Source organism: Pholis gunnellus, assembly GCF_910591455.1.
Source record: "Pholis gunnellus genome assembly, chromosome: 8".
NCBI lineage: Eukaryota > Metazoa > Chordata > Actinopteri > Perciformes > Pholidae > Pholis > Pholis gunnellus.
In genome coordinates, this window is record NC_136534.1 from 22,370,803 (window position 1) to 22,394,989 (window position 24,187).

The window sequence follows — 24,187 nt, forward strand, 5'->3', positions numbered from 1 at the left end:
GTTCCAAGTTAATATTTGGAGTATAAAACCATTCAACTTTTCAGAGCACATTACAATATTTAAAATAAAAAAAATAAATAAAAAAAGCAATAACAACAAATAGGTAATTTCACTTTTAATAATTAAAACAACTGCGTTGTTATATTTGATAAAAGGCACAATACAGACTGTTATGGTTAGTGGAATAGTATTTATGGTCAGCTACATTTACTTAATTAAATTCTTCCTCTGTACAGATTACCATTCTATTCTATTATTTAAATGTTTTTGTATTTCTAAGGAAGAGATATATAGGCCTACTTGTGAAACCTTTCAGTTATCACTGGACACAGCAAACAGTTGGTTACAGACTCCAGGCACAAACGTACTGCTAGGACAAAGAGACATTTAAATCAAGGTTTAAATCCAACATACCACAGCACTCAAACTGCGACGCCAAAGTAAATCATTCACACATTTAAATCAGACAAGACAAAATGCAAATCATTTATTGGACTGAAAAAAAATGTTTTTTGGCTACTTTGTCCATAGAGGGAGACATGCAACAATAGATTTCACAGATTATTTCGCAATATATTGCAGAACCCAAGATGGCAACAATGGCTTTTAACAATTTCTATTGAGTAATCCATAACCACGATCAATCACAGTATCATTAGGGCATTGACACTTTATAGAGACACCATCTTATACTTCAGGACAAAAAATCAAAATGGATGTTTGGAAGTTTATTTACTTTTGCACTGATAATCGACAGGAAACCAACTTGAACCAAACCTGTTTGTCAAGAAAGTAAATTCCAATGACACGGTCTTTACTAAGATGTACGGATGGTATTTTTAAGGCGATACTGTGACTCTGGGGCTTCCTTTGTAGAATAATTTGTAGATTAAAAACAATCAGATGGAAACGACTGTTTTGGTGAATTCTGCAAATGGAAAACCTGACAAATGTACCTGAGGAAAATCTGCCAGTTTTCCTTTGTCCAACCCTCTGCCCCACACACACATTACACACATTTGGTCCTGGAATCCGAATCCAATCCTAAAACATTGAGGCAGCACTGCCAAGCACCTGTCAGGGTAAACAAAAAGGAAAAAGAAACTTTCAATAGATAACTTAGATAAATACCAAGCAAGAGGATGAAAAAACAAAACAAGCTGAGAGCACAGAAGACCATCATCCAACAACAACAACCAAATTAAAAACTCTTTATCCAACGACGTAAATACAATCTGTTAAAATTAAATAATGTCAATCTAAGTAACAATTAAAAGTTAATTCCTTGGTAACCTCGTGCAGACATCCAGTGAATGAGCACTTGTCATGTCAGTAATCATCTCCGGCTGCACTGGAACTTATTGGTCGTCGGCAGTGATAGTCGTGGCGTCATGAAACAACGACCCTCGTTTATACTTCCTATGATTTACAGATCAACTAGATAATAAGTGATATCTGGGTGTCAGGTCAGACTTGCATTTGATGAAGGACTGCGTGTCACGTGTTAACTTTAAAACCTCCCATTCCAGTCCACAACTCTACCAGTCTTCCGACCTGAGCGAGTTAGGCCAGGAGTCTCTCGATGGCGGCGTTGACGTCCCCTCCCGTAGCGATGAGCGCCTGCAGGTTGGCTTGGCGGTCGATGAAGCCCATGGTGTTGAGCTGGTCGAGCTGCTGCTGGAAACGGACCTCGGGGGTCTGAAGCTGCGAGGGAGGAGAAGATGCACGAGGTCACGATCAGATTGCTGCTTCTTAAATTTAATTTGAAAAATTGTTCACTTTTTCCAATTAAACTGATTCTTCATGTTAAATCATATTAACATTCATATATTCAAATTTAGTGGCAGGATTATCTATAGGTCCCAATGAAAAACACCAACAATCCTAACAAGTTTTTAAAGGTTGACAAGAGAAAAGGAAAATCAAAACAGGTGGAACTGCAACATACGTCTCGTTAACGAGTTAGAATCGTTGAACAGAAATGTTGCTCTGATTATGGAAAACCGGACAAATTCATGCAATTAGATGAAACATACTGGTTGCCTTCCGCCTGCGAACATCTGTAACATCTGCTGGAGGAGCTGTGGGTCAGGGGGACTGGTGGCTGAGGAGGGGCTGGATCCTGTATCCATAGCAGAGGGCTGAGGGTTCTCTGGGGGGATGCTGACCCCTGAGGCTGGAGGAACCGGGAGACCTCCAGGAGACAATCTAGAGAGGGGAAGGAAATGTCAACAATACAGAAAAATGTAGCGATTCCATTGAAATTCACCTAAATATACTGTGACTTCAAATGAGCACTACCAATACTTACCAACTACAACTGAAGGGTATAGCTATTATGTTTCTTTACAAAAGCTAAATTCTAAGCGTTTGTGATTTTTTTCTAATTATGATTTTCATGACAGAAGGAAATTAGATTAATTCTGATGTGACCACCAAATTAAAACAATTATACAAGGTTTAAGTATTGGATTTAGAGCTAATAGCCGGTACCTGGACATGAATCCCGGGGCTTCTGTCTGTAAGGTCTGCAGGCCCTGTTGGATCTGCATGAGGGCCTGCATGGCTCTGGGGTTGGTCATCATAGACATTGTTTCGGGACTCTGCATCTGTTCAATGACAAACACGACACAAGTCAACTCCAAACCCACCCAACAGAGTCCCCAAAAGACCCGACAGATGATATTTTATCTTGTGTACACAAAATAACAATTGTGATGTCCGCATACATTCTCCACAGAGTGCTTTAAACCCTGAGGATGCTCTCAGGGTTACTAAGCACCCAGTCCTGGTTACGCGTCACCCGTTGCATCATTGCTGGGTCCCTTGCCTACCGGATGGTCCGTCAAGGGACGAGAGGATGTAAGTGACAAAAACAAGCAGTGAGAGCCGAGGAAGAAGAATGTCTCACTAGACTGTTGAGTTCCATCGTTATTCCAGCACATTTTACCTGATTAAGTAACATCAAGCATCAACATGTGCACGCAAATGGTCGGGGACAACAGAGGTTGAAACCCAGGCAGAAGTGGTAAAAGAGCTGCAGGAGTGTGTGACGGTAAGCAAAATAAATAACCGATGTAAAGAACATAGCCGCAAACTCAAACTGGGTAGAAAAGGTGACGGTTCTAAAGCACATTTCAAGTAACAGCAACCAAAAACAGTTTGCATCACAAATATGTGGTCACGGTCGATCCTGCATCAACAGCAGATGTCTGATTTTTTTCTTTTTGCGGACCACCCAAATATTAAAAACTCCGGTGCCACCGTTTTCATTCACAGTATTGAATTAACCGAACGGCTGCACGTTTACGGCAGTGAGAGAAAAAGAGTAAAAGCCAGTTTGGGGAACACCTGCTCATCTGGCTCTTTGAGGGTGACTTGGTGTTTCAGAGAACTATCATGAGCAACTCTGGACTGACCTGTCTCATGAGCTCAGGGTTGCTGAACATGCTGGAGACGTCCGGGTTCCGTCCCATGAGCTGCTGCATCTGAGGGTTGCCTGCGAGCATCTGTCTCATCAGTTCTGGGTTGGACATCATGTTCTGCACCATCGGGTTGCCCATCACCTGCGACAGCATTTCTGGGTTGGACATCAGCTGACTCTGCACCTGCTGCTGCATCTCCATGAAGCTGGATGAGCGCATGCCCATACCGCCCATACTGCCCAGACCCCCCAGGCCCCCCAGACCGGCCATACCTCCCAGACCTCCCATACCGCCCATACCGCCCATACCGCCCAGACCCAACAAGCCGGACAGGTCACCGAGTCCACCTGAGGAGGAGGAGGAGCAAAGCCGGAGATAAGGTGGCAGGTAAGTGGACACGTTGACAGGAAAATGTATGCATGTCACCCAAATATGTTTTTAAAGTGCTACTTTTATGATGGTATCTTGTCAAACGTCTGCGTGGAAATGCAGTTGAAAATGTGGATTGATTTCAAATCTGCAAGAAAGCTGCATTCATGTTCAGTCATATAATTAATAAGCATAATTTGCCTAATCAAACTTTCATGGTGGACAGATACTGAACACTGCATACGCATATGGCTGAGTGTATGTGGCGTTTTAAGTCATTCGTGTTTCGTGACTGGCTTAGAATGTGTACAGTGTCTCATACGCTTGTTCTGAAGGCTCACTGTACAAGACAAACTTTCTACGGGGCCCAAATTCTATTCATGCCATGACAATAACTTACAGGAAAGTAAGAAAAGACAAAGAGAGGCATATGGGCTCAGATGTTGTCTTTTCACTATGTGGATTTGTGGTACAACCCTAATTACGAGGGCATATCTGTCACAAGGATTAAACGCGCTGCAGTGCAAAAAGCAAGCAAGTCATTGTAAAAATGTATAAAATTCTAACCCATTGCATTAGCAGGTTGTGTTGGCGTCGTACTCGTGCCACTTCCGGCTCTGTCTGCTGCGCTGGCGTTGCTGCTGCTGCTGCTACTTTGAGATGTTGCAGTACGGGAACTTGTCTGAGATGTACCGTCACCTGTCGATCTTCAGAGAGAAAGCAACCGTCAAATAAAACGCTTACCAGCTAACTCATAGATGGGGATTTACATAGTCTAACGATAATGATTTACACCATTTTCCTACCACACACGCATTGTACCGGTACTTACTTTGGGGCAGTCTTGATGACGAGATGAACGGTCAAGCCGTCTTTGATACCGTGCTGTTTTAACGTATCACCGTCCTTCAGAATCTTTCCAGCAAATATCAACACCAGCTGGTCCTGCTGGGCCTCAAACTTTTTGGACACCTCCTGTTTGAACTGGACAAATAAGACAAGAGCAAGGGACGATTACTAACAGGGCAAATTAAAGTACAATATCAACTAGGTCCGGCATTCACTTGAGATCCTGTGGCCCTCTTTTGAAGAGGTGTCACAATCTAGTTCTGAAAATGTAGTCAGTCTCTTGTCTTTAGTGGACTCCATCTACAATGTGCACTAAGGAACTACGGCCAGACAGTTGTATGCATTCCTTAAACAGTACAAACTAATGTAGAGCCAACTCCTCTGATGGTTCAATTTGTTGATGACACGGTGATTACCAATTTGAACGCTGATGACGCAACAACGCATCATGAATGAGTGGACTGTTTGTTGATGGAAGTCAGGCCAGTTTTAACCACGAAATCTCCCGTTTTCTTCAGCTAAATACCAATAAAACTCAGGAAATTCATTTTTATTTCAGAACAAGACAGACAGACACACCAACAAAGAGCTACTTTATGGTGAATATGAATATCTGGGGACAGTGATTGATGTAAAACTGTCATAGAACTTAAACAGGGTCACTTACAGGAGAGGATTACAACAATTATGATTCGACAGTTTGCAGTGGACTGAGGACTCAATCCTAGTACAGTTCTGATAAACACAATCCTTGTGATGTGATACGTGTGTCACTTGCATGTTGTTGTGAATCACACTGCTGTCTGATGTCTGACTTTAACTGTAATGCATTTAGTTGTGGTAGCACGAGTCTGATTGACAGGTTAACGGCACAGAACTGGAAAATACTCCGTTAATAGTCACACACAGTGTCAAATAGTGGGTGACCATTATCAGTAACGTTAATCCGACTTGTTTAATGATGTTGCTCGGTTGTATATAAGACGGTTAACGTTAGCTCTTGTAGCATGACGCTAACTTTCCGGTTACTGTCGTAGCCACAGAAATGTCTGCCGTCTTAATAACGTCTCGGATCTAAACGTGATTTAAAAGGCTGACTTCACAGTAGACATATGTGAGACGACGAATATACCTCTCAAGATGTAACCGGCTGCTGGTTAACAGTTTTAAAAAGTAACGTTTTGACCTTTCCCCTAATGTTTGCGAGGAAACGTTTACGTGATGGTAGCGTGATATCCGATGGAAAAGGGGAATTAACGCACCTGTGAGACAGATGAATCCTCTGAAATTGAGATTTCCTCTTTTCCATTGGGGGTTTTGACGGTGACCACCATCATAGATGCTCCGGGAGCATCACTATTATCCATGTTGTCATCCTCCGCACGGTCCGTGCTGCTTTTCTCCGCCATCTTTACTAATGTTTCTCTCTCTTCTTCTGCGTTACTTCCGGTATAGTCTTCTTCTTCCTTTTCGGTTTTATGGCAGTGTGGCAAACCAGCGTTGAGGTGAATTACCGTCTACTACTGTGTTGGAGTGTGGACTTGAGTCGTCTATAACCCTATCCAAAACAAGCACACAACAAATAAAACAAACAGGAACAGAACATAAAAAGAAACAATATTTCACAAAACTAATTATTTCTCTCTTGATGTTTCTCGTTCTCTAGCAGACTTGTTGAAGTGTAAAGTTACATTCTCCACTGATTCCTCTACTCGACAGTGGTTACAACATCCTGAAGGGTGTTTACTTATTACGTGTTTGTGTGCTTCTCTTTTCAGAGTATTGGCGACCCAAATCTCTACAAACGTCCCCAGCCGAAGAAGCTCTATTCTATGATATCATGAGTTAAAGTCCTATAAAAGTCTAACAAACAAAACATGATCAAGGTGTTGTGTGATGACTTTTTCAGCTATGAGATGTTTATGTGCCTTTGTGTTTATCATATAGTAATGTTGCCTTCAAGAGGTACTTGTAAATACAAGTTGTCGTGCTGTAACTGTAAACTGCTTTGTGTTTATCAATATACCTGTTCTTTAAAAAAACACAATATTTTTTTATGTTTTATAGTAAAAATAGAATAGTATTGTCAATCTATCTTTATCAGATTTACATAATAATCAAATATCAAGATATGTCTCAACTTCATCTGTAAATATTCATGTATTTATTTTATTGTGTGTTTAACTTATAATTAGCAAACCTCAGACACCACTTATGTCCAGCATGACACTTAAAATGTGTCATGCAGTTTCATGTCTCATTAGTAGACCTCTTCTCTTGTTTTTAGGTTGTACAAGTAGCTTTTTATCAACAAAAAGTAAATGTATCGTCCTGTTCAGCTTAATGTTCATTAAAGGGTTAAGCTTGTTTACAGAGGGAGGTACTTCTGGTAACAGGTTGGCTCGCTTCCATATCTGTCTATGCTGCTTCCTCTCCTTCCTTCTTCCAAACAATAACTGCGCAACAACCGTACTTTCAGTCACACTTTGTCAGGTGGAGTGCAATAGTTTCAAGTTTTTCTTCCACGCTAACAGACACAAACAGGTACGTCTTTTTGTCATGTTTGATTCAGTTTTTAAAGTAACCACATTCAATTTTAGCCGGTTCTTATTATGGCCCTGTACTGCTACGTAAGTGAATCCATACATTTAGGACATTCAGAAGTCATCAAACGTGTTAATGGGTGAATATTTCAAGTTCGAACCCACTGGAGGATAGGGAAACTTCTTGGCAACTTATTAGAGGAGAAAACATGTATGGCACGCGGGTAATAAGCAATAAAAACGACGACTTAATGAAATGGAGTACAGGAGATTTGTGTTTATCAATGGAACTCCGGCAAAATCCAAGATCAGGCGTAACGTCTTCAGGGCTCAGTGCCGCTAATGGAGACAGGAAGCTATATTACTAGAGTACATATTAAACTAGACCTATTGTAGTACTTCACAAAATAATAGTAGCTCTTTTCAGAGTGAATTTGTGTTTCTGTCAAACTGTTATAAAGGTGAAGTGCATGTTGATGTTCTGATAATGCAATACAGCTTCCGACCACTGGTGGCAGCACTGAGCGCAATGCTGCTGTGCGTGATAAAGGAAGAAGTAGACGTTAACTTGTGATATTTACTTCAAGAAACAGCTGCTGCAGTGTGTCTCTGTGGTAGATCTCTGCGTCTGCGCACTCCTGGTAGGTCTTATGGAGAGGTTTCATCTTCAGCATTCTTCCGTATGATTACAAACGATCTCAAACGGTTGCTTTTTTGCTTTAACACAACTACTTCCGGGACCGTAATACTCTGGGCCAGGACTAGAAAAGGCGGTGGCTGAATAGCACTTGACCTACATAACGCGTTGTTATTAACGAAACCAGTTACACATTTTTATAATAATAATAATAATAATAATAATAATAATCATACATTTTATTTATATAGCGCTTTTCATAATACTCAAAGACACTTTACATTAAAAGCATCATATATAAAAAAGCACAGAATGTACTCATGCACACCCAGTTGCCATTTTATTAGCTAAAACTAATGCATTCTCATACAACAGCCATGCAATACATTGTACCCTAGTGAAAAAGTGTGCCTCATTGTTATTTATGGAATGGATAAAATAATAGAAACACCTGCACTTCCTCAAAACCCGCCCGCTTGCCTGTCAGTCTCTGCTGCACATATACACTCCAGCCATTTAATATTGTGCTTCCATACATTGGGGGGGGGGGGGGGGGGGGGAATAGTCACAATTTAAACAGTAGAGCTTGTTAAATCCTGATTTTTCAGTTCTTAGTAAGGGTCAAGCTATAAAAATGGTGAATCGTGCAATTTCCTAAAATGTATCTTGATGGCATATTTCATGAGATCCATCCTGTCTGGATGTTTTTTTTGTTGCAATCTCTAAATCTTTAGCCTAAACTGAGATAACCCTGATGGGTTATATATATATATCTTTAGACTTTTGACAGATCATGGATTAGAACAAAGACTACTCATCAGATTGCACTACAAAAGCCCATTAAATTACTATTCAATTTAGCAATTCATCAATTATAGTATTTTTTTGTATAAATTCATACATCCACCCCTAATCTATCAACACAAAATACTTTTTTGTAAGTTACATGAGGACATATTTTATACAATATATTACTACAATAGTTACATCATTTATAATGTACTGTTTAATGCACTATAGTGGAAAAGGTGTTATATATAGTTTAACAGCTCTAGTTGCAACAGTTAAGGGTTTGGAAATTTGGCAGGTTGCTTACCAGAAAATCACTCCCAGATTCATGGGCAATGCGGCCGTGGAAACAGTGAATAGATATACTTTAACCATAAGATTCAGCAAATATTTAGTTTAAATGTTAAGGAATCTGCATCATTGATCATGACCTCATACAGCAAATTCAAAGTGTCTATACTCTCTTGTCTCTTTTGTTGTACAGAAGCCGGCAGGATGTCTGTGACCATGACCAAGGCTGAGGGGATCACTGTGTTCACTATGAGCTCTGACCCCCAAAGTGTTCTTCCTCCACTGTGCCAAATCCTCAAAGGCCTTTGCTACAGCCCTGTGTGCTGCTCTCTGTCTCAGAACCTGAGGAGGGTCCAGAGAAATTCCCAGTCAGTACTGGGGGTGAGTTACGACCTTAATTATGTCTTAAGTTGCTCTGTGGACTTCTGCTTGAAAGCTTTTGTATGCTACATTGTATTTTTTGTTATTGACTACTTTTTCTTTCCCCACTCAATTCTGATTTCAACTTTAAGTAAACAATTTGTGAAATAATTCAAAAGCTGCACGTTATTGTCATGATCACATTACACTCACATTTTGAAGAGAGTTGTTGTCGGTGAGGTTCTGTTTATATACCTGCATTTAGAAAACAACACCATGAAACTATGAGAGACGGTGGTCCAATAACAGTAACAGTCTGTTCTGCACCTCACGGTTGCTCTCCAATGAACCAAAACAGTGTCACCTGGTAACTGCAGTCATACTGTACAGGTGTTGGCCGTTCATGCTGCGTTTCCTCCTCCGCAGGCTCTGCACATTATGGTTGGGTTGCTCAACATCGGCCTTGGAGTGATCCTTCTTGGCAGTGGCGGTGGCTCTTGGTGGCACATGGATTCAACCGTGTTTCCTTTTTGGATCGGAGGATTGGTGAGCAAAATGCTGTTCACTCAGTCAAAGATAGAAATGACACATATGGATTTTCGTATTTTTTGTGGAGGAGTGAATATTTAACGTTTTTTCTTTGTCTTTTCTCTCTCTAGATTATGTTGTTTGGCATCGTTGGCATTTTGTCGGAGAAGTGCCCCAGTCCATGTCTGGTGAGTAGTTCATCCTTAAAAGTACTTTTTCATTTCATTGTTATCAAGTAGTCTTATTTTATTTCACGACAAATACAATGGAGGAGAATTCTTTACATGGAATATCTAACGTTTCTCTGCCGGAAGACCTGGAAGTGGAATTTGCCCTCCGGTTTTGGGAGTGGGTCTTTGCCCCAAGCGAGGAAGATCTGAGTCTTGTTCACAAATGAGGTTAAAATGAAGCATGAGATGGACAGCTGGTTTGGTGCAGTGTCAGTGATGAAGAGAGAGCTCAGCTGGACGGCCCGCCACTGAAGTATATAGTATGTATTTTCATCAGAGAGGGTACAATATAGGTTCAGTGTCTTGCTCCATGGCACTTTAGCCGAGTAGCAGGTGATTCTCAAAATGAATACCGGCCACCCAGCTGTGGAGGATGAGATCATCTGTGGCTTTTTGAATTGCCTGGTGTGTTTTTGTGTCTCGTATTGTAGGTCATCATCAACGTGATCCTGAATCTAGCAGGAGTGGCCATCTCCATTGCAGCCATCGTACTCTACAGCATCAATATAGCAAACATAGGGCTGTGGTGGATGTGTGATAATAGTGACTATTATTCTTCACGCTACCGACACACCACAACTACGACTGCACCTCCTGTGGAGAAGTATATGAGGGAGAAATGCTTGGAGGGCAAGGAGCTGGCTCTGGTAAGTGTGGATAATGTCTTTCCAGAGTGGGAAATAGAGGGCTTTATTATTTTACGTTGTCATAATGTTGTTTCAGCTTTTCTCTTTTTTTATGCGATTGTAAACTGTAAACATTTGAATGAACTGGTTCAAGTAAGAACAAATGTGTTTGAATATTTTGAAGTTAACTCAGTTTTCTTGTGTCCCACCAGATGATTTTGAGAAGTGTGAATGCTCTGCTGATTGTGCTGTCGGCCCTGGAGCTCTGCCTCGTCATCAGCTCTGCCGTCTTGGGGATCAAGGCTCTGAGGAGCAGTCAGAAGGGAGAAAAGGAGGTAAGAGTTTGCACATTCACATCTTAAACCAGGTTTTTTATCCAGGAAAATTTTACTTTTTTTTTTCTTTTTTGCAACATTCCTGTTCTTAGAGATTTTAGTATTCATGCAAATGTCTTATCTCGGCTTCACTGATATAATTTTTCTCTTAATAGAAGATGGGTGACCCAGAACTCTACAAACCACTGCTGGAGGAAGTCACCAGTCACCCCACAGCCTAGATAACACTCATGATTTACACAACTTCAGCCTGTACGGTCTCTGACTAACTTCTGGTTCTTTCACTATAACGGTTGCTTAAAATGTTTTGCACTTCGCTTTTAGAGTATTTTTTCTAATAACATGCACTAGATTGTATATGCTGCTGTCCATTTCATGCTCTGTTGATGTTTTATAAATCTGCTCCCTTTGATTATGATTTCCTATCGAGTAATGTGCCTTACAGTCAGCTTGTTTGTAGGTGAAAGGGAGGTTCATGCACATGTACACACATTGATGGACTGATGGGATTTTTATTTGCTATTTTACAATATGAAGCCATGTTTACAAAATATCATCAAAACGATTGAGTGTTATATTCTTTGGTGGATTTCTGTTCTGTATTTTACATTAAATCTGAAAGCGTGATGGAAAAATGGAATCAGTTTAATATCTAGTTTTGCTCTTTATCTACAAATAGAAGCGATAATTATAAAGTGTGGGGTGAAGGAGATTATATCATTTGAAAAGGTAATTATATTCACCCTTTTTAAAATTCTGTTTCTGGAATGAAAAATGAAAGTTAAATGAAATGATTACACTCTGCTCAGCTGTGTCAATCCAACTGATGTGAATATCCTGTCGAGCGGCGCCACTGTGTCTCTGGGTGCAAAGTAGCAACGAAGAAGTGCGTTACTCAGTTTATTCAAACACAAGGCGGTTGTAGCTCAGAGCTGGAGCGGGTCGTCCTCCATGACACTTCAAATGTTTCATGTCTCATTAGTAGACCTGCAGCTCTCCATTTAAATAATAATTAAAAAAAGATTCCAGATGTTTAGAATTGTACTGTTTTTAGCCACATAATATAAACCAATTAATTAAAATAAAAGGGATTTCTCTATTTGGACTATTTTTCTGGCAGTGCCAGAAACTCTTGGAAACTGCATTTAGAGAAAATGAGCAACAAAATATATAGCTGAACAGTTAAATGAACAAATAATACAAATGATAGGGCAGGGTTGTGTTGGGCTTTTAGACCTCTGAACTTCTGGCTCCGGCTCTGCATGTCACTGCTGTATTCACTTGTTTTTAGGTTGTAAAAGTAGCTTTTTATCAACAAAACGTACATATATCGTCCTGTTCAGCTGAATGTTCATTAAAGGGTTAAGCTAGTTTACAGAGGGAGGTACTTCTGGTAACAGGTTGGCTCTCTTCCATATCTGTCTATGCTGCTTCCTCTCCTTCCTTCTTCCGAACAATAACTGCGCAACAACCGTACTTTGAGTCACACTTTGTCAGGTGGAGTGTTATAGTTTCAGGTTTTTCTTCCACGCTAACAGACACAAACAGGTACGTCTTTTTTGTCATGTTTGATTCTACCTTCATAAAAAAGTTTTTAAAACTCTTTTAAAAAGGGTGTTTGATCAACTTAAAGGTAATTTTGATGGATGCAGTTCGGTGCGGCTGTATTGCATTACACAGAGAGGTATTTATGTTATGTTGCCTCATTGTTATTGATGGAATGGACAAAATAATAGAAAACACCTGCACTTCCCCAAACGTGCCTGTCAGTCTCTGCTGCACATAGACACTCCAGCCATTTAGTATTGTGCTTCCATTTAGAGGGGACTCACGAAAGGCACATTTAAGAAAAAGAATAGTCACAATTAAAACAGCAGAGCTTGTGATATCCTGATTTTTCAGTTCTTATTAAGGGCCAAGCTCTAAAAATGCTGAATCGTGTAATTTCCTAAAATGTATCTTGATGGCATATTTCATGAGATTCATCCTGTCTGGAATGCCACGTCCCCAGTTTATAACAAGGTTTTTTTGTTACAATCTCTAAATCTTTAGCCTAATCTGAGATAACCCTGATGGGTTATATATATCTTCAGACTTTAGACAGCTTCCGATGAGGTTGTTAGACATTATAGGCCTACCTATTACCTTCAATAACAAACACACCTCTTAATATAAGTCTGCAAAGCATAAGGTGTGATGCTGCTGGAAAGGATCATGGATTAGAACAAAGACTACTCATCAGATTGCACTACAAAAGCCCATTAAATTACTATAACGTTTAGTAATTCATCAATTATAGTATTTTTTTGTATAAATTCGTACATCCATCCCTAATCTATCAACACAAAATACTTTTTTGTAAGGTACATGAGGACATATTTTATACAATATATTACTACAATAGTTGCATCATTTATAATGTACTGTTTAATGCACTATAGTGGAAAAGGTGTTATATATAGTTTAACAGCTCTAGTTGCAACAGTTAAGGGTTTGGAAATTTGGCAGGTTGCTTACCAGAAAATCACTCCCAGATTCATGGGCAATGCAGCCGTGGAAACAGTGAATAGATATACTTTAACCATAAGATTCAGCAAATATTTAGTTTAAATGTTAAGGAATCTGCATCATTGATCATGACCTGATACAGCAAATTCAAAGTGTCTATACTCTCTTTTGTTGTACAGAAGCCGGCAGGATGTCTGTGACCATGACCAAGGCTGAGGGGATCACTGTGTTCACTATGAGCTCTGACCCACAAAGTGTTCTTCCTCCACTGTGCCAAATCCTCAAAGGCCTTTGCTACAGCCCTGTGTGCTGCTCTCTGTCTCAGAACCTGAGGAGGGTCCAGAGAAATTCCCAGTCAGTACTGGGGGTGAGTTACGATCTTAATTATGTCTTAAGTTGCTCTGTGGACTTCTGCTTGAAAGCTTTTGTATGCTACATTGTATTTTTTGTTATTGACTACTTTTTCTTTCCCCACTCAATTCTGATTTCAACTTGAAGTAAACAATTTGTGAAATAATTCAAAAGCTGCACGTTCTTTGTCGTGATCACATTTTGAAGAGAGTTTTCATCGGTGAGGTTCTGTTTATATACCTGCATTTAGAAAACAACACCATGAAACTATGAGAGACGGTGGTCCAATAACAGTAACAGTCTGTTCTGCACCTCACGGTTGCTCTCCAATGAACCAAAACAGTGTCACCTGGTAACTGCAGTCATACTGTACAGGTGTTGGTCGTTCATGCTGCGTTTCCTCCTCCGCAGGCTCTGCACATTATGGTTGGGTTGCTCAACATCGGCCTTGGAGTGATCCTTCTTTGCAGTGGCGGTGGCTCTTGGTGGCAGATGGATGAAACCGCGTTTCCTTTGTGGATCGGAGGATTGGTGAGCAAAATTCTGTTCACTCAGTCAAAGATAGAAATGACACATATGGATTTTCGTATTTTTTGTGGAGGAGTGAATATTTAACGTTTTTTCTTTGTCTTTTCTCTCTCTAGATTATGTTGTTTGGCATCGTTGGCATTTTGTCGGAGAAGTACCCCAGTCCATGTCTGGTGAGTAGTTCATCCTTAAAAGTACTTTTTCATTTCATTGTTATCAAGTAGTCTTATTTTATTTTACGACAAATACAATGGAGGAGAATTCTTTACATGGAATATCTAACGTTTCTCTGCCGGAAGACCTGGAAGTGGAATTTGCCCTCCGGTTTTGGGAGTGGGTCTTTGCCCCAAGCAAGGAAGATCTGAGTCTTGTTCACAAATGAGGTTAAAATGAAGCATGAGATGGACAGCTGGTTTGGTGCAGTGTCAGTGATGAAGAGAGAGCTCAGCTGGACGGCCCGCCACTGAAGTATATAGTATGTATTTTCATCAGAGAGGGTACAATATAGGTTCAGTGTCTTGCTCCATGGCACTTTAGCCGAGTAGCAGGTGATTCTCAAAATGAATACCGGCCACCCAGCTGTGGAGGATGAGATCATCTGTGGCTTTTTGAATTGCCTGGTGTGTTTTTGTGTCTCGTATTGTAGGTCATCATCAACGTGATCCTGAATCTAGCAGGAGTGGCCATCTCCATTGCAGCCATCGTACTCTACAGCATCAATATAGCAAACATAGGGCTGTGGTGGATGTGTGATAATAGTGACTATTATTCTTCACGCTACCGACACACCACAACTACGACTGCACCTCCTGTGGAGAAGTATATGAGGGAGAAATGCTTGGAGGGCAAGGAGCTGGCTCTGGTAAGTGTGGATAATGTCTTTCCAGAGTGGGAAATAGAGGGCTTTATTATTTTACGTTGTCATAACGTTGTTTCAGCTTTTCTCTTTTTTTATGCGATTGTAAACTGTAAACATTTGAATGAACTGGTTCAAGTAAGAACAAATGTGTTTGAATATTTTGAAGTTAACTCAGTTTTCTTGTGTCCCACCAGATGATTTTGAGAAGTGTGAATGCTCTGCTGATTGTGCTGTCGGCCCTGGAGCTCTGCCTCGTCATCAGCTCTGCCGTCTTGGGGATCAAGGCTCTGAGGAGCAGTCAGAAGGGAGAAAAGGAGGTAAGAGTTTGCACATTCACATCTTAAACCAGGTTTTTTACCCAGGAAAGTGTGACTGAACACAAACACTCTTCTTTTTTTTTTGCAACATTCCTGTTCTTAGAGATTTTAGTATTCATGCAAATGTCTTATCTCGGCTTCACTGATATTATTTTTCTCTTAATAGAAGATGGGTGACCCAGAACTCTACAAACCACTGCTGGAGGAAGTCACCAGTCACCCCACAGCCTAGATAACACACATGATTTACACAACTTCAGCCTGTACGGTCTCTGACTAACTTCTGGGTCTTTCACTATAAGCGTTGCTTAAAATGTTTTGCACTTCACTTTTAGAGTATTTTGTCTAATAACATGCACTAGATTGTATATGCTGCTGTCCATTTCATGCTCTGTTGATGTTTTATAAATCTGCTCCCTTTGATTATGATTTTCTATCGAGTAATGTGCCTTACAGTCAGCTTGTTTGTAGGTGAAAGGGAGGTTCATGCACATGTGTGACGGACACACGCATTGATGGACTGTTTGCTATTTTACAATATGAAGCCATGAAATAGAAGTGAGAATTATAAAGTGTGGGGTGAAGGAGATTATATATTTTGAAAAGGTAATTATATTACCCCTTTTTGAAATTCTGTTTCTGTAATGAAAAATGAAAGTTAAATAAAATGATTACACTCTGCTCAGCTGTGTCAATCCAACTGATGTGAATATCAGCCCAAAGCACTTACACTACATGTCATAATTCACCCATTCACACTCTGATGGCAGGGCTACCTTTGAGGAAGCCACCTGCCCATCAGGATTAAACGTGTTCACATTCATACACAAAAGCAGTTCAGGAGCAAGTTGGGGTTTGCTTCGATTGGAGGACGGTCAAACAGGTTGGTAAAGATGATGAAGATCAGCAGTCACTGATGAAGGAAGTCCTCCTGATCAATCCTGCTGCTTAAAATCAACTCAACTTAACACATGGATGCACACGTCATTGTAATACTTTTACACTCACTTGCTGAAAGTAATCAAAACTGTTTTTTATCACAATGACACTTGTTTCCAGTCTGTGTTTATTTTTTTCCTCATCTGCGTGTGAATTACTTTTTAAAGGATACTTTATAGAATAAAAACATGTCAAATGATGAAAACTGTCCAAAGATACACCGCGGTTGTTTTGGGGAGGCTTGGTATCTCAAAATGTCATTAGATAAAACCATAACTGTGTGGATAGAAGATATCAGAAGGGGTGGCCGTCCATCCACCAGATGCCCTCAGACTTTCCCTCCTTTCCCCATCGCCTGCCTCACCCATCTACGCACCTGTTCCCACTTTCCTCATCAGCCATGCAGATATTTAGCCGGCTCCTTTTCCACTCGCTCCTGGCCAGTTCGTAAAAGTTGTCCTGCATTGCAAGCTGTTGTTTGTTACCTAAAACCTGGATTTTGACGTTTTTTACCCGCCTTTTTGAACATCTGCCTTGATCATTTGGAGTTTGGATTCCCTTCACCTGCTTCATGATTTCTGTATCTGCCCGTTAGCCCACATAGACCTTCATTAAATCAGTGAAATGATCCTGTCTGCCTGCTCTGACTGTGTTGGGTTCAATCCTGAATTTCGTGATTAATGGCAAATACTCAAGATGCTCAAACTAATTAAATAAAGATACAAACTGATGATGTATTACTCTAAACACACTACATACACAAAACCTGCTTGGAATCAGTGTAGCATGGAATTGGCACACAGCTAGTCATTCTCCACGTTCTTTTTACAGAACATGTTGTACAACATGCTAACATTAAATTGACAAAAAAAATTGTTTTGTTTATATCTTTATATATAGTTAAACATTTCACAGTGAGCTGTAGTATAAAGTGTTGCTATTTTCTAATGTTCCTTTTTAAACTAATGTGCAGACATTTTCTGCAAATCCGTACTGCAATATACAAGTGTACATACTGTGTGTATGTAAGTGTATATGTATTTATATGTGTGTATATGTATATATAAAGCATACTTACCTTTATTTATATATATAGACATCTTTATATATAATATATATGGTAATATATTATATTACCATACAAAGGTAAGTACGCTTTTATTTTGAAGATCAATGAGCGACAGGAAGTACCAGTTTGTTATTCTGCTACGTAAACGACTGTCGCAGTTACTGCAGTCGCGAGCCAGGTGAGTTCTTTCACACAAAAACACATAATTCATAATGATTTGATTTTCACATGAAGACAACCTGTTTACTGAGCTCTTAGCTGGATTTTATGGATTTTTTTTACGCTAATCATGTTTTTCGGTCTGCAAGAGAGAGAAGAATTATGGAAAGAAAATGTTATTAACTTGATAGTCTATTTAATTAGATTTATTTCATTTTACCAATTTGAACACTTTTCATGTGTTTGTGTTGTTGGTTGATATTTTAAACCCCGATGCCTTATTTTTGTGAAAGCCGTTATTACTCCTTTTTTACCGTTCATTCTTCATCCTTTTGGTTTTGCTTTTGGGAAAACTAGGAAGTGCAGCACTGTACGGGAAACTGTCTGACTCTGTGAACTTGCAACGTCTGACTTTCAACACCGATTTATAGCCCACTCGCTGTGCACCCTTTCAAATGTCAACTTATTTAAAGTACGTGTTGGTTGATGTCACTGTGTAAATGTTGTTTAGTGATCAAGTTTCACTGGTTTTCATTTACCGTAATCCCAACTCCTCAGGGGAGGGACTTCTGCATTACACTCGGAAAAAAACTAAAACCTTTGCTTTCGCAACAAAAACAGCTAGATCATATCTAGAGTTTATTAATTATGAAGATAATTAGAACTGTTAAAGGAACAACACAAAGTATAATCTAAGGTTATAATTGATGATATCTGTTGATTATATTCTTGATGAATGGACAAATTGTTTAATATTTTTCACTATTTTCTGACATTTTATAGACTAATAAAATGTTCACAGAGCCCAAGGTTGCATCATCAGATGTTGTGTTTTGTCTCACCCAAAATATTCAGTTTGCAATATTAGGAAACGCAACAAGTCGTTTGTAAAATTGGAACCAGAATATTATTGTCCTTTTTAAAAAGAGACAAACTATTAATCAATTATCAAACCAGTTGTCAATTAGCCTCTGCTTAATCAACTAATGTTGCAGCTCTAGAATAATCTGTCTGCTCCAAAGCACATGTAAGTAAGATTGCACATCTACATCTCTGGTTTTAGAAACGTTTGAATGTGAGTGCCAAGACTGGGGCACAGTTTTAAAAAAAGGGGGGCAGGTTTGTAAAAGAAAAAGTAAACTTGTGTTTGTTCTGGTTCTTCACGATAGTAAAACTGTACAACTTTACATGATGAATGGCTTTAGTTGTTTTATGTCTCTTTGTGATAATTTAACATCTCTCTGTAGTTGTTTTGTGTATCTTCTAGTTAAAGTTTCTATGATGTACATTTTTGTTACTTTATTTCTTCGATCTACCTCTTTGAATGTCCCTACGGTGTTTGTTTTGTGATGTACGTGTGAATGAGCTGCCTTAACTCTGCCAATTCCCCCCCAATGGGATTAATAAGTATACTCCATCTATCCAGCCGTCCATCCAAAAATCTCCATGTCATGTTACAGGTGTGAGAGATGTCCGTCACTGTTGTCAGAGACAAGGGAGTGACTGTGTTCACGGTGGCGACTGACAGTAAGAGCATGTTACCACCTCTGTGTCAAATCCTCAAGACTCTCTGCTGCAGTCCGACGTGCTCCTCGGGGTACAAGGTGCTGATGCAGAGCAGTGCAATTTCAGCTCTTGGGGTGAGAGAAACTGTTCGTTAAAAGTGTATTCATGTGCAGTATTAAGTGGTGGTCTTAAGATGTTCAGGTATAAAACAAAGATTTAAATGTTCTGAATACTTTACAGACTATACAGATCATGGTGGGTCTGTTCAACATCGGACTCGGACCAGGACGAACAAGCCTTCATCCTGAGGATTTTGCCCATTTGGGAGCTGCATACTGGCTGGGCGGCGTGGTGAAATATTATTTTTGCATTGGGAGAATGTTTTACTTATTACTATTGCGTGCAAAAGCAGGGGGTTTGTTGATGTTTTTTGTAATGCCTTATGAAACAGACACAATTACCAGAACTTTAAAATGCATTTAAATGATCCATCGGATGATTTTCTAAAAGGAAAACGACATTTACTGATTCTAAAGAATGTCTTTGAAGAATAACTCATGGAAATATCACTGGTGTCTTTTTCTTATGTCCTCTCTTCAGTTCATCGTATCTGGGATTGTGTCCCTTCTTGCCGATCGGTTCCCCTTTGTTTACTTGGTAAGTAAAGACTAAAGGGCCTTTCAGACATGTTTGGTGCGGCTGGTCTGGCTGGGGGGGGGTCGGAAGATGACGTGGGCAGTGATCATCTCAAGGTCAGCTGCAGAAGTTCTCTGCATTAGTTCATCTGCATGGGCCTGTCAATCAGTAACCTCATTTCCTCCTCGCTGTCAGGTTAAAGAATTAAAAATGACGTTATAAAACAGCATTATCCTGACCAACAGTCTCTTCTCATATTTCCACCTTTAATTCTGTCGGATATTATGAAACAGCCAGCAGATCTTTGCTCATGAATAACAAAATTGAAGAATGCATTTGTTGCAATCATAACATTTTGAACTCCCTGCTCCCTCTTGTGCACCCGGCGCCAAATAAATAAATGAATAAATAAATGTCCACTCCTGTCTGTATGAAACTAAGATTTAAAGAAAAGAAGAAAAGAAAAGTGTAAAAACGGACACTGTGAAGTCAAAAGAATGACGTATTCTTTCCTCTCAGGTGGGCTTTGCTGTGTTGGTGAACATAGTTGGATCTGTCTTGGCCATTATTGGCGTTGTGCTGTATGCCACAGACATTAAAGATGTCGCTGCCGCCAGGTTTTGTGACGGGTTCAATGCCGCCAGGTTTGGTGACGGGTTCAATGCTCATCGTTCTGATGACGACTGCAAATCTGTGCAATACTTTTTCCAGGTAAGCATACTTTTAAAGGATAAAGCTGTTTTTATGATGTATTTTTGTTATTGTCAACACATCCTATTAAAAACAACGAACCAATAATGTTAGTTTAGTCCGTCTCTCAGCACTTTTCAACTTCTTTACTCTGTCTGTGGCTCTCAGCTCCAAGCTCGGTCGTTTCTACTGAAGTCATAAATCATTAAAAACTTCCTACATATGCATAGTTAGATTTCTTTTTTTTAAAGGCTCCATAATTTCCTTAAACAGATGGGCAATATAGTCTTTAGCAATTGTTACTCAGAGGAGTTAATAGAGCCTTTGTTTGGACTATTTTTAGCTGTTTTAAAATTTTAAGTCAATATTTATTGTTGTCCTTTAATGGGATTTGTTGACAATGACAAAAATATTGAATTTTTCCAATTCCAAACTGACTTTGGCAGTTTCATAGTGCAGGGATCTGTATGCATTTGATTGTACCTAGTAAATTATTAACATTCACATTTAAAGTTTAGTTTAAAATATCTGCAAATCAAAATGAATTCCTTCTTTTTCTTTCTTTCTTGCCGTGTATCAGCGTTTGATGACATCTATGGACATCACTATGATCGTCCTGACTGTCCTCCAGCTGTGTGTCTGCGTCATCGTCACTGTTCTGGGCATCAGAGCTCTCTTATTATACATGAGGAAGGAAGAGGTACGAACACACCCGAGCACAATCCAAGTCAATTACTGATCAATAGGACTTTTAGTAGTTGTAGCAGCAGTAGCTGCAGGAAATCCAACATCAGCGTTAGTATTGGAAGTAGTTGTAGCAGGTGTACAGTATGTGGTTGGATCAGTGAGTGTAGTATACAACATGAGTAACACTATAAAGTTGACCTTCCTGAACTTTGTCATGTTGTCACTTTATGAAAGTTGACTTTGTTGTGTGTCAGCAGGGAGGCAGAGATGATGACATTTACCAGCCAGTGTTGAAGGAAGTCCTCATGACCAGTCCTGGAGCTTAAAAGCTATTAATCATGCATCCAAACACAAGATGATGATGTAGGAGTATGATAAGCAACACATCATTGGAATCCTTCAATATATCAGCTTAAAGAATCAAAACTGCTTTTTTCTAATCACAACTACTCTACAATTATATGCTGAAGAGAAAACTCCGTCTGTAGTCTGGCACATTGTGAATGGTCATTTTAATGCTGTGGGTAATGTTTTAAAATATATACTGTTTTTATTAACTTCTGGATTAAGTTTTAAAGTAAACTTTCTTGAATAAAGGTAAAAATGGTGAAAAGGTTTTTGAGTTTTTCAAATTTCAAGAATGTCGTTCCATTCACTTGGGGAAGCAGACATCTCAAACTAAATCATCAGCATAGATGCTAAAGCATTGCTTATGTGTATCCCCCCATAACGTTTTCTGGGAAAGTAGTAACTTCTGCATATTCACCGAGGGTATTACAGTACACACAATCTGAAGTATACACAAAATAAAACACTAGATGGCACAGCAGAGACACTGCATTGTAGGGACGGGATATGTTTTGGGGCAGACTGAAAAATCAGTCTGGAGGAATTTGTATCCCCCTGTAAATGTTGCTGAAAATTTTACAAATATGCCACAGGGAAATTTGCATATTAAAATGGAAATTAAATTCAGGTCCTTTCTGTCATTTTGAATAGACTCCACAGAATTTGAAAGTGGATAAAGTTTGAATTTTCAAATGCAGGTTTTCCTGTGAGCCTGCCAAAAGAAATTCCATTCACTTCAGTTGTATTTGGGAGGAAGTTATCGCTAAACCTCAGCAAGTATTACCCAAACCATCTGCATGCCTGGATACATGCTTTGAATGGTCAGAAGACTAAAGGAGCTATACAAATGCAACTCCATTTACCATTTACCATACCTGTAGGGGTATGTAGGAAATACAAAAATTGATGGCAAACATTTTTGTATTCCGTTATTTAGCCTAGTCTCATTGATGTGAATGTGATGAACATAATAATAGATTTGAATCAACACCTAATTATAACCTTCGTGATGGTACGCTGTACTGCAGGTCTGTAATGCCATTGTTTGCCACTGGGTGGTGTCCATTCTCTTAAATACACACACACACTTGTACATTCCCTGTTGTGTTGTTCCTTCCGTTGTGCAGACGGAGGTTCCAGATTAAACTTGAATTGGGTTTGAAATGCATTCATTTGGATGAAAATCTGATATTAATAAAGTTTTTCTGAACTCATTCAAGGCTTCGCCGACAATGTAAGTCAATCTGAGGTTTGATATGGCTTTTATTGCAATAGATAACATCAGATACATTGATTATCTAGCTGAAAAGTACTCTTTAATCACCCAAATGCATCCAACCAACAAACCAAGTGACGTGACTTAATTTGATTTTATATATTTCTTAAAGTCTTTTTAAAGATACAATCCCTGATTTTGTGAAGCACTCTTACATTAAAAACTGTGTGTAGTTTTAAAATATTAAAACTGAGCTGAGAGGAAATTGTGAATTCTGGGAAGCTATTGGGCAAATTAAGAGTTTTCTTGTTATAAACTCCAGACTCTCAAACACGTGGAGATGATGGAGGCACCTGTCCTATTTGTGTGCGGCTACAAGATTCTGTTCTCATTTAACTTACAGCAGGTGCCTCGAATGTACTTGTTGATTCATGTTGAATTCCTGTCGCACAATAGTTACAAACACACAGAGCGGCTTAAGGCAGAGCCACAGGTATGTCTGTGTTTTTCATGTATTATCAATCCTGAATGATGAGGTGAGAGATGTCTGCGTAACCCGTGTTTAAAGGCACAGCTCTCGGGGCCAAAATCAAAACACAGGATTGGAGGCCGATACTTTCACAAATTAACAGGAAAATATTTACTGAGCACCCTTATTATTACCACTGAGTGGCCCTTAAACCCCCACTTTCCTACTTAAAAGTGCATGTGAAGTTCATGTTTTCATATTATATTTACATGAGGAATATTACAAATACCTCACATGCATATATGTGAATTCATCGGTAAAGCTGTTTCACATTAGCTCATGCATGTCAAATTATCTTACATTTCACTTGTAAAATATCCGAAAATCACAAGCGCCAATGTGATGTGAATTTATCACATTTGAAATGTATAAAAACCAAATAACTATGTGACTTTTTAACATGTGAAATGATGTTCAACATGTGATAAACGTGTCATATGTCCCATATTTTTAAAGGTTTTCCTGTCAAAGAAAGCCTTGCTCTTAGCCACACGTATCTAGATGCATAAAAAAGGTTTTTAAAAATACTGATTAACTGACCAGAGCAACGTTGTTTCACTGTTGGCCACAGATATACTTGGGGACTCTGTTCTCAGCTGTAGTCAGTGTTTTTTCTAACCTTTTGGTTGTAATGGGAGAGAAACCAGTCAGGAGTTATTCTAAATATTGAAGAGGTGGAGATGATGACTGAAGGATTTGCATAGTTTGTGCTGGTGTCATTGTTTGTTATTATATTGCCAAACAGACATTGGAGTCACTGCTCATACAATGTTTGAAAGAAAAGCAGTATGAAAGGATCTGAGCAAAGCGTCAGGTTACATTTTGAAGACCTAACTGTGATACCCCTGTAAAGCTCAATAGTA

At 39.4% G+C, this 24,187-nt stretch overlaps 4 protein-coding genes across 10 annotated transcripts; 3 read left to right on the top strand and 1 right to left on the bottom strand.

The window, feature by feature from the left end:
• Positions 1 to 472: 472 nt before the first annotated feature.
• ubqln4 (ubiquilin 4) lies at positions 473 to 6,063 on the bottom strand. Of its 2 annotated transcripts, XM_079164203.1 has the most exons (8): positions 5,906 to 6,063; positions 4,627 to 4,778; positions 4,362 to 4,501; positions 3,420 to 3,772; positions 2,494 to 2,609; positions 2,037 to 2,208; positions 1,555 to 1,704; positions 473 to 1,074 (listed from the first exon to the last, which is right to left on the bottom strand). In XM_079164203.1, exons 1-7 carry the CDS (start codon positions 6,050 to 6,052, stop codon positions 1,564 to 1,566), a joined length of 1,221 nt encoding a protein of 406 aa, XP_079020329.1. In that variant the 5' UTR covers positions 6,053 to 6,063; the 3' UTR covers positions 473 to 1,074; positions 1,555 to 1,563. The 2 variants fall into 2 exon arrangements, with proteins under 2 accessions (XP_079020329.1, XP_079020328.1); XM_079164202.1 differs by having other exon boundaries at positions 473 to 1,704.
• Positions 6,064 to 7,054: 991 nt separating this feature from the next.
• Positions 7,055 to 11,622, top strand: LOC306699456 (uncharacterized protein). 3 transcript variants are annotated; one of them, XM_079164073.1, is made up of 7 exons: positions 7,055 to 7,187; positions 9,097 to 9,284; positions 9,690 to 9,809; positions 9,923 to 9,979; positions 10,453 to 10,668; positions 10,860 to 10,982; positions 11,138 to 11,622. In XM_079164073.1, exons 2-7 carry the CDS (start codon positions 9,108 to 9,110, stop codon positions 11,201 to 11,203), a joined length of 759 nt encoding a protein of 252 aa, XP_079020199.1. In that variant the 5' UTR covers positions 7,055 to 7,187; positions 9,097 to 9,107; the 3' UTR covers positions 11,204 to 11,622. The 3 variants fall into 3 exon arrangements, with proteins under 3 accessions (XP_079020199.1, XP_079020201.1, XP_079020200.1); XM_079164075.1 differs by having other exon boundaries at positions 11,141 to 11,622; XM_079164074.1 differs by lacking the exon at positions 7,055 to 7,187 and adding an exon at positions 7,731 to 7,827.
• Positions 11,623 to 12,389: 767 nt separating this feature from the next.
• On the top strand, positions 12,390 to 16,226 carry LOC306699455 (uncharacterized protein). Of its 2 annotated transcripts, none has more exons than XM_079164071.1 (7): positions 12,390 to 12,530; positions 13,670 to 13,857; positions 14,253 to 14,372; positions 14,486 to 14,542; positions 15,016 to 15,231; positions 15,423 to 15,545; positions 15,712 to 16,226. In XM_079164071.1, the coding sequence occupies exons 2-7, from the start codon at positions 13,681 to 13,683 to the stop codon at positions 15,775 to 15,777; spliced, it is 759 nt and encodes a 252-aa protein (XP_079020197.1). In that variant the 5' UTR covers positions 12,390 to 12,530; positions 13,670 to 13,680; the 3' UTR covers positions 15,778 to 16,226. The 2 variants fall into 2 exon arrangements, with proteins under 2 accessions (XP_079020197.1, XP_079020198.1); XM_079164072.1 differs by having other exon boundaries at positions 15,715 to 16,226.
• A 1,458-nt stretch (positions 16,227 to 17,684) lies between these two features.
• On the top strand, positions 17,685 to 21,842 carry LOC306699982 (uncharacterized protein). Of its 3 annotated transcripts, none has more exons than XM_079164831.1 (7): positions 17,685 to 17,731; positions 19,173 to 19,352; positions 19,459 to 19,569; positions 19,819 to 19,875; positions 20,374 to 20,565; positions 21,125 to 21,244; positions 21,486 to 21,842. In XM_079164831.1, exons 2-7 carry the CDS (start codon positions 19,182 to 19,184, stop codon positions 21,555 to 21,557), a joined length of 723 nt encoding a protein of 240 aa, XP_079020957.1. In that variant the 5' UTR covers positions 17,685 to 17,731; positions 19,173 to 19,181; the 3' UTR covers positions 21,558 to 21,842. The 3 variants fall into 3 exon arrangements, with proteins under 3 accessions (XP_079020957.1, XP_079020959.1, XP_079020958.1); XM_079164833.1 differs by having other exon boundaries at positions 21,489 to 21,842; XM_079164832.1 differs by lacking the exon at positions 17,685 to 17,731 and adding an exon at positions 18,070 to 18,184.
• Positions 21,843 to 24,187: the final 2,345 nt, after the last annotated feature.

Coding starts and splice junctions, on each gene's coding strand:
- ubqln4 (XM_079164203.1), bottom strand. CDS start 6,052: ATGGCGGAGAAAAGCAGCACGGACCGTGCGGAGGATGACAACATGGAT. Junction 4,502..4,626: donor GTCATCAAGACTGCCCCAAA/GTAAGTACCGGT, acceptor TTCTCTCTGAAG/ATCGACAGGTGACGGTACAT. Junction 3,773..4,361: donor ACAACCTGCTAATGCAATGG/GTTAGAATTTTA, acceptor CCTCCTCCTCAG/GTGGACTCGGTGACCTGTCC.
- LOC306699456 (XM_079164073.1), top strand. CDS start 9,108: ATGTCTGTGACCATGACCAAGGCTGAGGGGATCACTGTGTTCACTATG. Junction 10,669..10,859: donor AGGGCAAGGAGCTGGCTCTG/GTAAGTGTGGAT, acceptor GTGTCCCACCAG/ATGATTTTGAGAAGTGTGAA. Junction 10,983..11,137: donor GTCAGAAGGGAGAAAAGGAG/GTAAGAGTTTGC, acceptor TTCTCTTAATAG/AAGATGGGTGACCCAGAACT.
- LOC306699455 (XM_079164071.1), top strand. CDS start 13,681: ATGTCTGTGACCATGACCAAGGCTGAGGGGATCACTGTGTTCACTATG. Junction 13,858..14,252: donor ATTCCCAGTCAGTACTGGGG/GTGAGTTACGAT, acceptor CCTCCTCCGCAG/GCTCTGCACATTATGGTTGG. Junction 14,373..14,485: donor CTTTGTGGATCGGAGGATTG/GTGAGCAAAATT, acceptor TTCTCTCTCTAG/ATTATGTTGTTTGGCATCGT.
- LOC306699982 (XM_079164831.1), top strand. CDS start 19,182: ATGTCCGTCACTGTTGTCAGAGACAAGGGAGTGACTGTGTTCACGGTG. Junction 19,353..19,458: donor GTGCAATTTCAGCTCTTGGG/GTGAGAGAAACT, acceptor AATACTTTACAG/ACTATACAGATCATGGTGGG. Junction 21,245..21,485: donor TATACATGAGGAAGGAAGAG/GTACGAACACAC, acceptor GTTGTGTGTCAG/CAGGGAGGCAGAGATGATGA.